This window comes from Equus asinus, unplaced genomic scaffold (assembly GCF_041296235.1).
Source record: "Equus asinus isolate D_3611 breed Donkey unplaced genomic scaffold, EquAss-T2T_v2 contig_1, whole genome shotgun sequence".
NCBI lineage: Eukaryota > Metazoa > Chordata > Mammalia > Perissodactyla > Equidae > Equus > Equus asinus.
This window is the reverse complement of record NW_027224738.1, coordinates 83,777-102,150: the sequence shown is the minus strand read 5'-3', so window position 1 is coordinate 102,150 and position 18,374 is coordinate 83,777. Positions and strand designations below refer to the sequence as shown.

At 35.5% G+C, this 18,374-nt stretch overlaps 1 protein-coding gene across 7 annotated transcripts in view; it reads right to left on the bottom strand.

Annotated features, from left to right (window-relative positions):
• Nucleotides 1–18,374, bottom strand: part of LOC139039788 (uncharacterized short-chain type dehydrogenase/reductase y4lA-like) — a 91,909-nt gene that overhangs the window by 70,967 nt on the left and 2,568 nt on the right. For all 7 annotated transcript variants that reach the window (XR_011499969.1, XR_011499970.1, XM_070503344.1 and 4 more), the window contains exons 2-3: nt 18,155–18,246; nt 17,214–17,292 (exon numbers count right to left, since the gene is read on the bottom strand). Coding sequence is in view for 5 of the 7 variants with exons in the window: in XM_070503344.1 (XP_070359445.1) it covers nt 17,214–17,292; nt 18,155–18,226 (151 nt within the window). In the remaining 2 variants the exon portion in view is untranslated. The remainder of the gene's footprint in view (nt 1–17,213; nt 17,293–18,154; nt 18,247–18,374) is intronic.

Genomic DNA, 18,374 nt, shown 5'->3' with positions numbered 1-18,374 from the left:
GCTATCAGAAAATGGACTATTTCATCTACAAGATCTTTTATACAAACCTCACGATAACTACTGAACAAAAACTCAGAACAGAGACACAAATGATAAATAAAGACAAAACTGAGAAAACCCTCATAGAGAGTCGCCAAACTTAATTCACAGTCAGAAATACACCGGATTGAGAAACAAGGGAAATACAGAACAACCAGAAAACAAGTGATAAAATGGCAGCATTAAGCCCTCATATGTCAATAATCATTATAAATGCAAGTGGAGTGAATTCTCCAATCAAAAAACACAGAGTGGCTGGATGGATTAAAAAAACAAGACCCAACAATATGCTGCCTCCAGGAAACATCTCAGCTCTAAACACAAATACGGGCTTAGAAGGGATGGAAGACAATACTCCAAGTTAAGGGAAAACAAAAGAAAGCAGGTCTTGCCATACCTGTATCAGACAAAGTAGACTTCAAGATAAAAAAGGCAATGAGAGACAACACAGGCAGTATATAATAATAAAAGGGACACTACACCAAGAGGATATAACACTTTTAAGTATATGCACCTAACACAGGAGCACCAAAGTACACAAAGTAACTACTGACTGACCTAAACAGAGATATTAACAGCAAAACAATAATAGTAGGGGCCCTTAACACCCCACTTACATCAATGGATAGATCATACAGAAAGTCACCAAGGAAACATGGGATATAAATGAAAAACTAGAGCAGAGGGACTTAACAGATATGTATAGAACATTCCATCCAAAAACTGCAGAATACACATTGTTCCCAAGTACACGTGGAACATTCTCAAAGACGGACCATATGTTGGGAAACAAGGCAAGCCTCAAGAACTTAAGACTGAAATCATATCAAGCATCTTTTTCAACTGTATTCTATGAAACTAGAAGTCAACTACAAGAAAAAAGCTGGGCAAGTCATGAATATGTGGACACTAAACAACATGCTACTGAACAACCAATGGATCACTGAAGAAATCAAAGGAAAAATCAAAAAATATCTGGAGACAAATGAAAATGAAAACACATCATACAAAGTCATATGGGATGCAGCAAAAGAGGTCCTGAGAGGGAAATTCACAGCAATCCAGGTCCACCATGGAAACAAGAAAAATCTCCAATAAGCAATCTTAAACTATGCCTAACAGAGAAAATGAAGAACAAAATCCAAAGTCAGCAGAAAGAAGAAAATAATAAAAACTAAGTTCAGAAAAAAATGAAACAAATCAAATAAACAGTAGAAAAGATCAATGAAACTAACAGCTGGTTCTTTGAGAAGATAAGCAAAATTCACAAACCCTTAGCCAGACTCACTAAGGAAAAAAGGAAAAAGGCTCAAGTAAATATAATTAGAAATGAAAGAAGAGAAATTACAACGAATACCACAGAAATGCAAAGGATTATAAGAGAAGACTGTGAAAAACAGTATGTCAACAAATGGGACAATCTAGAAGAAATGGATAAATTCTTAGACTCATACAACCTCCCAAAACTAAGTCAAGAAGAAACAGAGGATCTGAATAGACCAATCACAAGCAAAGAGACTAAAACAGTAATCAAAAGCCTCCCAGAAAACAAAAGTCCAGGACCAAATGGCTGCTCTGGAGAATTCTAGGAAACATTCAAAGAAGAGTCAGTGCCTATCCTTCTCAAACTTTTCCAAAAAATTCAAGAAGATGGAACACTTCCTAACACGTTCTACAAGGCCACTGTCACCCTGATCCCAAAGCCAGATGAGGAAAACACAAAGAAGGAAAATTAGAGGCCAGTATCACTGATGAACATACATGCAAAAGTCCTCGACAAAACAGTGGCAACCTGAATGCAGCAATACATTAAAAGCATCATACACCATGATCAAATGGGATTTATACAGGGATGCACGGATGCTTCAGCATCTGCGAATCAATCAATGTGATAAACCACATTAACAACATGAGGAATAAAAACTATATGATCATCTCAACAGACACAGAGAAAGCATTTGACAAGATCCAACAGCCATTTATGATAAAAACTCTCAACAAAATGGGTACAGAAGTAAAGTGCCTCAACATAATAAAGGCCATATATGACAAACTGACAGCCAACATCATACTCAACAAGGAAAAACTGAAAACCATCCCTCTAAGACAAACAGGAAGAAGACAATCTCCACTAATATTCAATGCAGTAGTGGATATTTTGGCAAGAGCAATTAAGCAAGAGAAAGAAATAAAAGCAATCCAAGCTGGCAATGAAGAAGTGAAACTCTCAGTGTTTACAGATGACATGATTTTATATATAGAAAATCCTAAAGAATCCACTGGAAAACTACTAGAAATAATGAAGAACTACAGCAAAGCTGCAGGGTACAAAATCAACTTATAAAAATCAGTTGCATTTCTATACTCTAATAATGAACTAACAGAAAGAGAACTCAAGAATACAATCCCATTTACAAGTGCAACAAAAAGAATAAAATATCTAGGAATAAATTTGACCAAGGAGGTAAGACCTATACAATGAAAATTATAAGACATTATTGAAAGAAATCAATAATGACATTATAAAACGGAAAAATATTCCAGGCATATGGATTGGGAAGATAAACATAGTTAAAATGTCCATACTACCTAAAGAAATCTACAGATCCAATGTAATCCCAATCAGAATCCCAATGATATTCTTCAGGGAAAGAGAACTAAGAAGGCTAAAATTCATATGGGGCAACCAAAGACCCCAAACAGTGAAACCAATCCTGAGAAAAAAGAATGAAGCTGGAGGCATCACAATCCCTGACTTCAAAATATACTACAAAGCTATGGTAATCAAAACAGCATGGTACTGGTACACAAACAGACACATAGATCAATGGAACAGAACTGAAAGCCAGAAAGAAAACCACACATCTATGGACAGCTAATCCTCGACAAAGGAGCTAAGAACATACGATGGAGAAAGCAAAGTCTCTTCAATAAATGGTGCTGGGGAAACTGGGCAGCTACATGCACAAGAATGAAAGTAGACCATTATCTTTCTCGCCATACACAAAAATCAACTCAAAAGAGATTAAAGACCTGCAGATAAGACGTGAAACTATAAAACTCCTAGATGAAAATATAGGCAGTATACTCTTTGACATCGGTCTTAGCAGTACCTTTTCAAATACCATGTCTACTCTCGCAAGGGAAACAAAAGAAAAAATAAGCAAATGGGACTTCATCAGATTAAGGAGCTTCTGCAAGGCCAAGGAAACCAAGAACATAACAAAAAGACAACCCACCCACCAACTGGGAGAAAATATTTGCAAGTCATATATCCAACAAGGGGTTAATCTCCATACTATATAAAGAACTCATACAATTCAACAACAAAAAAACAAACAACCCAATCAAAAAATGGGCAGAGGAATGTGAGGACACAGGGAAAGGTGGCTGTCCACAAGGTAAGAAGAGAGGTCTCACCAGAAACCAATTCTGGTGGCACCTTCATCTCTGACTTACAGCCTCCTTATGAGAAAATAAACTTCTGCTGTTTGAGCCACCCAAAAAAAAAAAAAAAAGGGCAGAGGATATGAACAGACATTTCTCCAAAGCAGATGGCCAACAGGCACACGAAAAGATGTTCAACATCACTAATCATCAGGAGAATGCAAATCAAAACTACACTAAGTATCACCTTACACCTGTCAGAATGGCTATAATCACCAAGACAAAAAAGAACAAATGTTGGAGAGGGTGTGGAGAAAAGGGAACCCTCATACACTGCTGGTGGGAATGCAAATTGGTGCAGTCACTATGGAAAACAGCATGGAGATTTCTCAAGAAATTAAAAATAAAACTACCATATGATCCAGCTATGCCACTGCTGGGTATTTATCCAAAGAACTTGAAATCAACAATTTAAATAGACCCATGAACCCCTATGTTCTTTGCAGCATTATTCACAATAGTCAAGATGTGGAAGCAACTCAAGTGCCCATCGACTGATGATTGAATAAAGATGATGTGGTAGTTATATACAATGAAATACTACTCAGCCATAACAAAAGACAAAACCTTCCCATTTGAAACAACATGGATGGAACTTGAGGATATTATGTTAAGATAAATAAGCCAGACAGAAAAAGATGAACACCGTATGATTTCACTCATGTGGAAGATAAATACATGGACAGAGAACAGATTAGTGGTTACCTAAGGGTAGGAGGTTCGGGGGTGGGGATAAGGGCTAAAGGGGCACATATATATGGTGAGTGACAAATAATAATGTACAACTGGAATTTCACAATGTTATAAACTATTATGACCTAAGTAAAATTGATCTCCTGAAGAAACGCTAGCATATGTTCAAAGGAGACATGATGAAGAGTGTTTATGGAACCACATTTAATAGCACCAAATTAGAAAAAGATTCAAAAATCCACCAAGGGTAGATAAATTACAGTTTACTCATACAACTTAATACTAAACAGGAATGAAAAGTGAGCAATCTAGATTAGTGTTGTCCAAAAGAAATGTAATGTAAGCCACAAACATGAGCCACAAATATAATGTAAAATTTTCTAGAAGCCAAGTTAAGGAAATTGAAAAGGCAGGTGAAATTAATTTTAATATCTTATTTAACCCAATATATCCAAATTATCACTTCAATATACAATATAAAGGAATTCGTAATGAGATTTTACATAATTTTTTCATTTTGTCTTAACCCATTGTGCAAATACACTTCCAGCACATCTCAATTCACACTAGCTACATTTCAAATACTCAATAGCCAGAGATAGTGGCTATTGTTTTGGATAGTGCTGATCTGAGGCTACTTCATACTCCCCAAAACAACACTAAACAAAAAAGCAAGCTGTAAAATAATATGTACTGTAGGGTGCAACTTAAACTTAGGAAACCAAAAGAATTCTAAATAATGTTTATGACTACGTAAAAACGTGTCCATTATATGTTCATATATGTAGACAATATTTTAAAATCCATGAGACCTCATGTCTACCTGTAATGTTTTACTTCTCTAAAAGAAATCTGAAGCAAATGTGACATAAGATTTCATAAGGCTGGGTAGTAGGTGGAAAGGTATTTATATTGTGTTCTTGTCTGGAATATTTCACAATTAAATAAATTCAGAGTGTGCATGTTCTAGAACTCTCATTACCTCTACCTTACAATAACTTAAGTCTGAAAATATGCTAACGAAGTATTTAGAATATAAACAACTTACTTCACTTTGTTCTACAGAGAATAAAAGTAGCCTTCTTTCCTTCATGTAAGTTTTAAGGGAAACGAAAACTTCAAAAAACAAAATAAAGATAAAAATTGATACATTTGCCTTACTTATTTACTCAATAAGCATTTACTACATGGCTATCATTAGCATTCAAGAAGCTCATGGTGTGGAGAACAGCTTTTTCTGTCACAAGTTACACAGTCATGTGGAGATCAAAGTATATTTAGGCACTTTACAGAATACCAAGATCCAAGAAAAAGAGCTACACACCAAAACAGCGACTTTTGGCCCTCAAAATAATCGTTAAATGGAAAAATTTAAAGGAGATTCCTAAAATAGCATATTAGTTTGCTGTATCACCCTGGGACACACAAGGACTTCCTAGAATAGTGTTTTTTAAAAGACCAGTGAAAACACACATGCAAAACCCTCATTATTCATTCTATTTAGTGTTGGCTAAATATGAATTACTGGGACATAAGCTAAATACTCTAAGAAAGGTTCCCAGTGTATGAAAGCAAAGTTCAAAATGAGAAGCACTGAAACCACAGAGAATGAGTTGTCACAACTCAGAACTTCAGATATAAACCATCATTCACAACAACAAATTTTATGCAGAACAAGAAATCTGATAAAATCTAGTTGAAAAGGCAACTTTAAAAATTAAACTTCAATTATCCTGATCTCTTCAGTTTACTTTGAAATGAATAAGAAAACAAGATGGATTGTTACATCAATGGAGAGTTGGATAGATAGATAAATATGTGATGAAATAAGTACAGTAAAATACTAAAGGTAGACTCCAGTAAGTATATGTAAAATTTTTTCAATCTAGCTGTAAGTTTGAAAATTTTTCATAATAAAATGTTGAAATATTTATACTTCAATAATATGAGAGTAGGGGCTGGCCCCATGGCCGAGTGGTTAAGTTTGCGCGCTCCACTGCAGGCGGCCCAGTGTTTCGTTGGTTCGAATCCTGGGCACAGACATGGCACTGCTCATCAGACCACGCTGAGGCAGCATCCCACATGCCACAACTAGAAGGACTCACAACGAAGAACGTACAACTCTGTACTGGGGGGCTTTGGGAAGAAAAAGGAAAAAAATAAAAAATCTTTAAAAAAATAACATGAAGAGTATAATAACCTCTAAACTACAATTATGATGGACGCCAAACACCAAAGATACTACCACTTAAAGGAAATCAAGAATGCTACCTGTTTCTTGTATTGGCACCAAAAGAAAATAAAAAAAAATCAACTTGTCTTTTTGCAAATAGTTCATTTTAGGCAAACCCTCTACGGCACAGTTTTTTTAAAAAACAAAAAAATTCAATATAATAATATGATGTCTGGAATTTGTTTCCAAATAATCCAGTGAGGGGGGACCTGGGTGGGTATATATGAAATTCAACTAACCATGAGATGGTAATTGTTGAAGCTTGGTGACAGGTACTTGGCAGGGTTCTATTTTCTTCTTTTTGAATACACTTGTGATTTTCCAGAATAAGAAAGTTAAATATATAAAGAATATTATTTTAACACCTAGCTCAGTGTTCTATACCCTAGAATAAGTGGCCTATAAACAGTAGGTACTCAAATTTGTATAGATAAGCATTTATATAAGTAAGGAAATCTAGAATTTAAACTCACACACTTCTGATTATATTCAGTTAAACATGGATTAATGCTTATTTGTGAATTCATGACATAAAAACATACAAGTCATTCATTTCAAGCGTCCCCTGCCCTTACACCTCACTGGGTGTTCCTAGAGAAGATTCAACCGCCATAGGTAACATTTACTGGGTTAAGCACTGTTCTAAGTGCTTAACACGCATTATCTCAGGTAATCCTCAGAACTACCCTATAAGATAGGTACTATTATTATCTCCATTGTACGGATGAGAAAACTGAGGCACAGGGAGGTTAGGTAACTTGCCCGAAGTCACAATGTAAATAAATTGTGGAGCCAGAATCTAAATGTAGTTGATAACTCCCAAATCATACCTTAGCCAGATCTGAATTACAAAGTACTTAAGAAGTAGAGGTTTGCTTTCATTTAATATAGCAAGTAAAAAATGGGGAGAGATTTTTAAAGTACTCAGGAAAAAAAGAAAAAAAAGAAAGTACTCAGGAAAAACAATTCTTAGCAATGTTTTAATTAGATGGGGGCTTTAAACAAGTGAGTCCAATGTCCTGAATTTACAGCAAATCAAACACAGCTATAATTAAACATATTCTACTTGATTACATAAAAATTCCACAAATACATATGACACTAGAAAGAAACAGCTCTCTAGAGCCACAGGATAGTATGGACGTCACGACTGTATCCCCTAGTAAATAAATAGCCATTTAATAAGTATTTGCTGAATAAGCTGAATGGTTAAAACAATCCTTATCTTATTTGTATAGTTGGATGTTTTTTACTTTGCAGATAAAATAAGCTGTTTCAACTATTTATAGTATTAAAGGTGTAACTAATCCTGGCTCCCCATTAAACGATAATCTTGTAGAAAGATACTGATCCTTGTTTTTATGGACAATTAAGTTCTAAATCTTCTGGGTACCTCCATATTTCTTGATCTATTATTATAGTGTGCATTTAGGAAAGTAGTAAGAGAGTTACCAGGACTTGACATGAGTTCCATAAATCTGATCCAAGCTTCTGGACTTTCCCCACTCTGATCAAAGAATGTAAGGGAAGGGTAACTGTTCTTTGGCCAACTTCTAACTTATTCCACATTTTTCACCATAATAAAATCACATAGGTAATAAAGAAATGGAATTCCAAGTTCTAATATAAGACATACGATGGAAAGGTCAAATAAGGAATATTTTTTCACAGCAGAAAGATTAGTTTAAATTACTCAAATTTTATAGAAGACTAGAATTGGTTTACTCTCACTTTTTTTCTCCTATTCCAGACTTCCTCCTGCTATAGGTAGGCATCAAGACCTTTCTACCTAGCAAATGGAATTTATTCTGACCCCTAAAGGTCATACTGTTAAACTGGTTATGGAACTTAAAACAGAGTCAAAACTATGGAGCATGCAAATCCAAAGTAGAAACTGTACATCAGAACAAAGAACACATACAAACTACTTTGAGATTAGAAAAGGAAACTTTTCTGATCGAAAACAACTATGTCACTAATTGCACACTCCTAGAAAGTTCCCTTAGCTTCTGAGTTATGTTGTAGTGATTTCAGTAAATAATCACCTTATCTTAATTTAAATAGTAAGGAAACAACTCTGAAGCATATGAACAAAAACACAAGGAATCAAGAAGATTCTAAATAATCCACTGTCACAACAATAGAATTGTAGCTAATTTACTTCCTTGAGACTGTAGCAATGACACAAAACTGTAAAAATTACTTTAAGACATAACAAGTGTCCTTTGGTTTCTTGAACAAGAGTTCTGACATGACTTACAGAAAAATATTCTACATTCTTCATTGTTATAAAATACATACAAAAAATCCTAATGGGCTATTAAAAGCATAGTACTGCACCAAGAACCCTGATCTGGGAGTCAAATAATCTTGGTTCTAGTCCTAATTACTACTTAGAGTTATGACCTTAAGCAAACTGCAACCTCAGTAGAGCTCAATTTCCTCACTTGTAAAATGAGAGAACTTTACTAGATGACTGTTAAGATAACGTTCCAGCTATTAAATTTGCTTCTGAAAGGGATCATCAATCCAACTTTATATTTGACTTTCCAAGTGGTTAAGTTCACACACTCGCTTTGGCAGCATGGGTTTCCCCAGTTTGGATCCTGGGTGTAGACCTACACACTGCTCATCAAGCCACATTGTGGCAGCATCCCACATAACATAGAGGAAGGTTGGAACAGATGTTAGCTCAGCAACAATCTTCCTCAAGCAAAAGGAGGAAGATTGGCAACAGATGTCAGCTCAGGGCCAATCTTCCTCACACAAATAAAAAAGAAAGAAAGAAAGAATTGAGACCTAGGGACACACAAGTAATAGAAGACCCAGAACTAAGTTACAGAAAGCATGGTATTACTCCAGTGCTTTTTCAATATTTCATTCTATTAAAAACACTACCCATAACCTGATAATACCTTGACTTACTTTATATCACCCAAAGTTTCAAAGTTATTTCATTCCTTCACCAACTATTTAAGTCTAAGTGTAAATCAAGCTAGCTATCATCGCTGAACGGGAGCTGTGTCATATAATAAATCTACTTTGCCCATCATTCCACTGTTTATCATTGTTAACTAATTATCTTTTCAAAAGCAAGAGACTCAATAATCCTCACAGAGATCTGGCCCAAGAGTAAAGACAGACTTCCTCCCCCTACCATGTTTCCTAATTTTTAGAAAAGCACATGCAACAAATAACAAAGATTTATTATCTATCGTTACACAAATAAATGTTGGCTTTAACAATAACTTTGATGAAACAAATTTATGAATAAAAGGAAATGTTTTGAACTCCTCACTCTTTTATAACTGGATCACAACTAGGCCACACTACTCAAAACTAAGGAAATATGAACCATACCCTTGCTTCCTTAGAAGGATATCATTAAATATGTCTAGCGTCCACATGGAGGAAAAATCCTGTCCTCAGGTACTTTTCTTGAAAAACAGAAATACAGTAAATAAGAGGAAATAAATGTATCTACGCATATGGTCTTAGCCAGTTCTTAGAAAGCAAAAGACTAGCCATACCATTACAAGATTCAAAACCATGAAAATTTCACTTCTAAAATCGTTATTACATAAAAACTTGCAGAGCTCTCTTTTAGAGAAAGGAATAGCAAATTCAAATACAACACTAGAAATAAAACAAAAGTTAGAAAAATCCACTTAAATTATTAAAGATAAAGCAAACAGGAGCCAGACCGGTGGTGCAGCAGTTACGTTTGCACGTTCCTCTTTGGGGGCCCGGGGTTCACGGGTTCAGATCCTGGCTGCAGACATGGCACCGCTTGTCAAGCCATGCTGTGGCAGGCGTCCCACATATAAAGTAGAGGAAGAAGGGCACGGATGTGAGCTCAGGGCCAGTCTTCCTCAGCAAAAAGAGGACGATTGGCAGCAGATGTTAGCTCAGGGCTAATCTTCCTCAAAAAAAAAAAAGGTAAAACAGTATAAACAGTATATTCTTAGACATGACTATGAACATGTTAAAAGAACATTTCCAGTCACATAAAAATTACTTCTGATTTTCACAGAATGCTATTCCCCATCCCTGCCAACTATAATCTGTTATGGTGAAAGACCTAAGCCAAGCCAAGTTATATTTGTAAGTTTCAAGACCGTAACAATTTAAATAAAAAGGAAAACAAGCCAAGAAAAATACCCCCAGAAATATGATGAAAAACTAACATCTATTTCTATTAAGATATCAAATACATTTTAAAAAATTTTGTCATCAAAGGAATAGACAAGGACATCAAGGACAAAGAATAGAACAATTCTCACAAAAGATGCAATTAGTAAAATGTGTTGAACTACCTTTAACCTCTTTATAGCAAGGTACCATTTTACACCCAACAACTGAAAATATAATGCCCAATGAAGGTACAGTGAAATGGGTACTCTCACACATTATGCTAACAGTGTAAATAAGTATAAACCCTTTAGAAAGCAATTGGTAAATTACAGAAGAATCATAAACGTCATAACCTTTGATTCACTAATCCCTCTCTTAGGAATATAAACTAAAGAAATAACCTTTTAAAACGCCTTATAAGAATGAATGAAGCCATTGTCACAGAGAATAATAGAGTAAATTACGCTATAGCTAAATGGATTAAAAACAACTGAAAGAAACAGAAATCAGAACAGAAATTAACAGAGGATAGAGAGAACAGGAACGGGGAATTACTGTTTAATGGATACACAGGTTCTCTTTGGGATGATGAAAAAGTTCTGCAAATAGACTGTGGCGATGGTTACACAATACTATGAATTTACTTAAAGACACTGAACTGTACACTTAAAAATGGTTAAAATGGTAAATTTTATGCTACGTATATTTTTACCACAATAAAAAAGATGGAAAAAATAACTACGTAAACTACATTTTTAAGTGAAAATACTGATTCTCAAATTTAATCAAAACTATTTCTAACTATGTGAACATTATACACGCACATGTCCAAGGAATTTTAAAGCACCACGGGAGCTGGAGCAAAACACCGCTGGAGGACAGCAGCTCTCTCCGGGGGCAATTTTGCCCCCAGGGTACATGTGACAATGTCTGGAGACTATTTTGGAGATCACAACAGCGGATGGGGTCATCACTGGCATATAGTGGGGAAGGGGCGAAGGATACTGCTAAACATCTTACGACGCACCCAAGAGTGCCCCCACGACAAACAATCATCTGGCCCAATACATCAACAGTGATCCTGCTGAGAAATCCTGCTTTAACAAGATTTTTGGAGAGTTCTCTTTTATTTAATGTGTCTATATTGTTTTTAACGACTGCAGGGTAAATAAAAATTCATTAAAGGCTCAGCAGTTGGGTCTCTTTTTCTTTCCCCTACAAATCTCCCCCACAATCCGTATTTTTTATTCTAGAGAAAGGTCGGGAACCAAAGGTCAAAAATGGGAAAAGCAGCAAATTGTTACACATGGGTTATTTTTCTGCAAACTGTTCTTAAACAAATTACAAGAAATAGAACAAATCTGGAATTGGCAGGCTTTTAACACAATTTCCATAGACCTATCCATATGTTGGCTTTGTATTATTTTCTATTATATTTTTTCTATGATTTTTCTTATTAAGATTATGATAGATTACAACCTTGTGAGATTTCAGTTGTACATTATCGTTAGTAATGATGTGAGTACACCACTTCACCCTGTGTGCCCTCCCCCCACCCCCCCTTTTCCCTGGTAACCACCGATCAGTTTTCCTTGTCTATATGTTAACTTCCACCTATAAGTGGGGTCATATAGAGTTCGTCTTTCTCTGTCTGGCTTATTTTGCTTACCATAATACCCTCAAGGTCCATCCATGTTGATGCAAATGGAACAATTTGGTCCTTTTTTATGGCTGAGTAGTATTCCATTGTGTATATATACCATATCTTCTTTATCCAGTCGTCAGTTTCTGGGCATTTAGGTTGGTTCCATGTCTTGGCTATTGTAAATAATGCTGCGATGAACATAGGGGTGCATGGGATTCTTAGGATTGCTGATCCAAAACCACAAAAAGTGACAAATGTTGGAGAGGTTGTGGAGAAAAGGGAACCCTCATACACTGTTGGTGAGAATGCAAACTAGTGCAGCCACTATGGAAAACAGTATGGAGATTTCTCAAAAAGTTAAAAATAGAAATACCCTATGACCCAGCTATGCCACTACTGGGTATCTATCCTAAGAACCTGAAATCAGCAATCCCAAGAATCCCATGCACCCCTATTTTCTATTATATTTTATGACTCCACATTCTCATTTGTTTCATCATAGCAATTTATTTTCAAATTTGAGACCTATTACTGTTTTACACCATCGTTTCTCCACGATAAAATAACTTTTAAAAATGTTGTTCTTCAAATGCATCTTTGTAAATGCCAGTAAGCGTAAAATAAATGAAATCAATCACCACATTTTTTAAAAGTCATAGTAATAAATTAATGCTAAAACTAGTAAGTGAAAGTTTATTAAGGAATAAGATATTTACACAGTCTCAGTATCTCCCCACAAATTATTTAGTGGTTAAAAATGGGGAATAATTAACTTTACATAGAAAAATCTGGTGGATACCACTTTAACCAAGCGATCGAAATTATCATCACTAGTCTTGGGATCAATTGACATCATGTGTCTCCTATCAAGATGCACTAAAAAGAACACAGTATCACTTCTGTTGTATTTCTACCAAAAATGCATAACCTTAATCTAATCATAAGGAGGCATCACACAGACCCAAACTGAGGGACCTTATAAAAACATAACTGGCCTGTGCTCCTCAAAAATATCAAAGTTAAGAAAGACAATGAGAGGCAGAAGAACTGTTCCAAATTAAAAGACATCAGGGCAAGTGGAAACTCTGAATATGGATTTTGCATTAGATAAGAGTATTATACATATTTAAAGTTTCTGATTTGTTATTTGCATAAAAGAATATTCTTGTCCTTCCAAAATACTGAAGAATTCAGGGGAAAGGGAGCATGATGTCTGCAACTCACTCTCAAATGGTTCAGAAAAAAAATGAATATAAGAAGAGAAAATGCAACTAATTAAGTAGTTGGGACAAAATGTTAACAATGGAACTCTAGATAAAGGGTAAACAGGAGTTCTTTGTACTAGTCTTGTAATGCTTACGTAAGTGTGAAATAATATCACAATAAAAGTCACCAGGTTCCATGATGAACAAAACTGGAAGAGTAATTAAACAATGGGGAAAAATTATCATTAAAAACGATTTCTATTCCACTTCCTTTTCATTTTTATTTTCATTTATTGACTTAGACCATTGTCCCTTCCCTAACCAAGACTTTTAACAATTCAAACATAGTATCACTTGGTACATTAGGTAAGTAAGTGTCTCAACAACTTAAGGTAAAAAATTCATTATTTGAAAACAAGATCCTTCTTTTAAAAGAAGGCGGCAAGTGTCTGGAGCCCCCAAACATAAGAAGCTCTATACCAAATGCACAGGAAATATCAACGCCATTACAAACAACTGAGGACACTTGCCCCAGTGGACTCTGATTTCAAGAGCAGCAGTGCCCTCAGGTGGCAAGAACTTATCATTCTCAAGGGAAATCAAAGTTGCAGGGAAAACAAGTATCTCACCATCTCAGGGCAGCAAAGTAATATCGCTACTGTACAGTTCTGACATACTGAGTAAACAAAGCAGAACAAAAGAAAACCCTCAAAATAGCCTTTGCTATTTTCCAAGTCACATTTCCTCAAGGAAACTTTATAACAATGGGGTCCTAATTGATTTCACTGTCCCCTGGACCAAAATTATGTAATTACTTATAAAATATTGTCAGTTGTGATTCCCATGTACCACTGTACTTCCAGTTCAATCAAATGACAGCAAGAACCACATGCTATATTTCTATATCCCTTACTTTGCTGAAAATTTAATAGATGCTCAAAAAATAATTTTGCTAGTTGATTTTTTCATGGTTCTGAATATATTCTTCTATGAAAGATGAGCAGATTATTTATAAAATAGATAATCATAAATTGTTGCTTTAATTTCCATACATTGTAACACATGATAAACTATGAATAGACAGACTTTTTTCATACTGAAACATGATTAGGAAGAATCATAAAAATACATAAGAAGGCTCTAGGATTTTTCTATCAATGCCACAGTATAAACGTTAACACCACACAAGAAAAGTGGAACATCAGACTCTATCTACTTAGTCCTGCGTAAGCCTCAACTGTCCTCATCTCTACTGTCATGCCTGAAAAGGGAGAGTGAGCACAAGCACTAGCTGCTCCACATGGGGCTGCTCCAGCTCCAGTCTCTCATCCTTCAAGCATGGTTCAGCAAGTTTGGTACTACTCTATCAAGTTCAATTAAGCCATTCTCTTTGTGCTGTATATAAAGCAACAGAGTGAAACTTCTTTTGCTGGGATTAATTGTCCTAATAAGAAATGCTGCGCTTGGGAGGTAGAAAGAACTTGCCAGAATGTTGTGCCAACAAATGGGGAACATTCGCATTTCAATAAACTGAGTACTCAGTTTTTGGCAGATATACTTTGCCTTAAAGACACTCCTGGAAAACAGTTTTTAATTTTATTTTATAAGTCTTAGTGGAACATCAGTGACAAGTCCACTGGTGTGAGCCTGTCCCCAGCCTTAGGTAGATCAACAGCGTTGGATTGGTAGCAGTTGTCTTGAGTATCCTTAAGTGCCTTTAGGCCCCAAGCACATGTCAACTTCTATGGCTGTTTTACTTGCTGAATCTTACTTGTAACAAAAATTCTGTCCAAAATCCAGCTTTATTTCCTAAGGAATATATTAGGGTTCACAAAGAATAATTTGGCCATATTATCAAATTTCTTTTAATAAAAGACATAGAAAACTTTCTGTGAGGAGAATGAAATTAAAAAGTTATGAATTACCCAGCAACATTAAAGAGAATGTCAACTCTCTCAATTTCATTGGCAAACTCATCAATTTGTTTTTTTTTTTGTGACATCCAGGACTCGAGTCTGAATACCTGAAACATAAAACAAGGGAAACTATTTACTTATACCCATAAAAAATGTTTAGTCTTGTAGATGTAGCTGCTTTGAAGTACAAAGATTACAGTATCTGTCCATTTTGCCTTCATAGGATTGTTGACCATTGGTAGGGTCTTAAGAATCTTAAGAATCTCATTAATAAAAATCTTAAAATCCTCCCCATCCTGAACTCCCAATAACACACCTCTCTTTCCCTCCCTTTCTCTTCACTCTCTAAATTGAATACTAAAGGCCTTTTCTGAGAAAAGACTTTACAGTGAAGTATGAATGATCTATATTAGATGCTTCTCAGTGAGCCAGCAGTAATAACAGAGCGCAGGCTTGCTCTTTCCCCAGAGGTGAGTCACTGCCCCAGGAACACTGAATCCTATCTGAGTGAGGGGTAGGGAAGGGCAGGGCAGTGAGACAGGAGACTGTTTCCATTTGTGCACTTTACCTTCATGTCAATTCCATTATTTATTGGAAACAACTTTGTCAGTCAAGGGTATAATCACTTATTTCTGCACTAAATTGCAAGGAGAAGAAATGAGGGGCCAGGAGAAGGGATGAAACACTTGAAAGCTAGACATGAGAGATCCAGCATTGGATCTCAGAGACACACTGTAATAGTTACTAAAAAACCCCAAACATTCTCTAATAAAAGAAAGTCACTATTTTAATGTTTTTAAAAAAATATGGTTTATTATTCTTTTATAGATATAGAAAGAAAAGATTATAAACATAGAAAAGGAGAGAAAGGGGAGAAAGTTTTGGGAGGACTTTCTTCCCTTAGTACTTTTTCAATACTTTTTCAGTACAACAGCGTTTTTCTGACTTGGAGTTAAAATTCCCTATTATTAAAATTAAATAATTTTCCAATAATAAATAAACAATCCAATAATTAAAATAGCATAGTCTAATTCCGTTCATGAATTCAATGTGCTAATTTGCATTTGATTATATAACCTGTTCTATTTTGCTGGAAGAATTAACTTTCAAATGAGCTGTCTGTTCTGATTTCTTTCAGAGGAACTCTAGTTGAAGTCCTTTGATGCTGGAGTTGAGTTCAGTGTGGTGCAGTAAGGGGTGATACACAGCGAAATAATTTGCATAATCTCTTAGGGTTTCTGATCATATGTGACTTTAGGGCTGAGCTGTCTCCAATATGGTAGCCACCAGGCACATGTGGCTACTAAGCACTTGAAATGCAGCTAGTCAGAACTGAAATGCGCTGTAAGTGTACAACACACGTGAATTTAAAAGATTTAGTATGAAAAAAGAACGTAAAATATTCCATAAATTTTTTTTATATTGAGTATGTTAAAATGGTATTTTAGATATATTTAGTTAAATAAAATACATTACTAAAATTAATTTTCATCTGTTTCTTTTTACTTTTTAAATGTAGCCACAGGAAATTTAAATCACACACGTGGTTCACATCATTTTCCTACTGGACAGCACTGTGCTGAGTAGGGCACAGAAGTGAAAGTTGTCATTAAAAGTTAACGCAACAACTGTTAAATTTCACATACAACTTTGTAATTAGGTACTGAATCCTTCAACATGCTGGATAAAAAAAATTTTAAGTATACAACTTTTATATATTTAAGTATACAGATTTTTGTCTGTAGGTTCACAGAATATAGATTTGATATCAAAGAATCAGGCTCTAAGAAGAAGGCCGGTGGAGCTGACCAGCCAAGTAATTTTCTTTCAGCAGACGAGTACTGTTTTTTATAATACCTTATGGACTCTGAATCCCAAGTTCAAGCTGCTGAGTTGCTTACCCGGGTACTTTTCCAGTTCTTGAAGTTTGGACTCATTGATATCTGTGGCTATGACTTGGGCACCTTCTCTTGCAAAAGCCTGGAAGACAACACACAAATGAATCCTTTGTTTACTTGGTTAAGCTGCTCTCATGAATAGAAAATCCTTTAGCCTTTTCTCCCTTTATCTTATTTTCATTGTTTTCCTTATACATGGGTGGAATTTCAAACTATCTAGTCTCACTTAGCCCTTCCCATTGTTATTTTTATCATTAATTAGTACAACATGACATACATTGTGCTTGTCATCTGACTTTGTCCCTTTTAGTAACATCAAATACAATCGTGTTTTTAAAAAACTAGGATTCTGTTATTAACACCTCTCAAAATACTACTATTCTGTGATTTGACAGCCTTTATTCCATTTCTGAGCAGGTGACTAAACCCAAAATAATGAGAAAAATGGGTTATTTCAACACTTTTCCTCCTAAGAGTATACTAGTGTATTTACAAATATCAAACTAATCCTACCGTTACAGTTAAGCTGCATTATTAGCTCAAGTGAGGACTATAATGTGCAAGAAGCTGCTATAAATTACAAGGTAAAGGTAACCTGATAGTCTTAGAACTCTGGAGTCCTATGTCTGAACTGAGGTGATTTCAGAGGGCTATGTACTCCTTTAGGCCCGCTGTAACAAATTTATTACAGTGCAGAGAAACTGAGGCAAAGAAATAAGTTCTCAGCGTCAAAAGTTATGAGACGTCACATAATAAATATGTGAGGTAAGCCTTGCTTCATCTGCCTGGGATCAAGAGTAGCAACTTTTATTTTTGTAACTTAAGACAACAGAAGCACAAAAGCCAATAAAAAAAAGAAGTAGAGCAGAATTAAACAGCCATGGGATCTGTCCACGTGATTCAACACCTCTAAAGGCAGGAAGCAAACAGAGATAGTAACTTACTATGGCAGTGGCCCGGCCGATCCCCTGAGCAGCAGCTGTCAGGACGATGACCTTCCCATCAAGTCGACCCATAACGGAACCTGCGGTTTAATCTACAGACACGTGTATTTAATGGCATGCACTGTAGACATGGTCCTATGCAGTAACATCTAGAATGAATGGTTCAATGTACTCCTTTAAGAACCTGAAGATGGCACCTCAGCACAAATATTCCCACCAT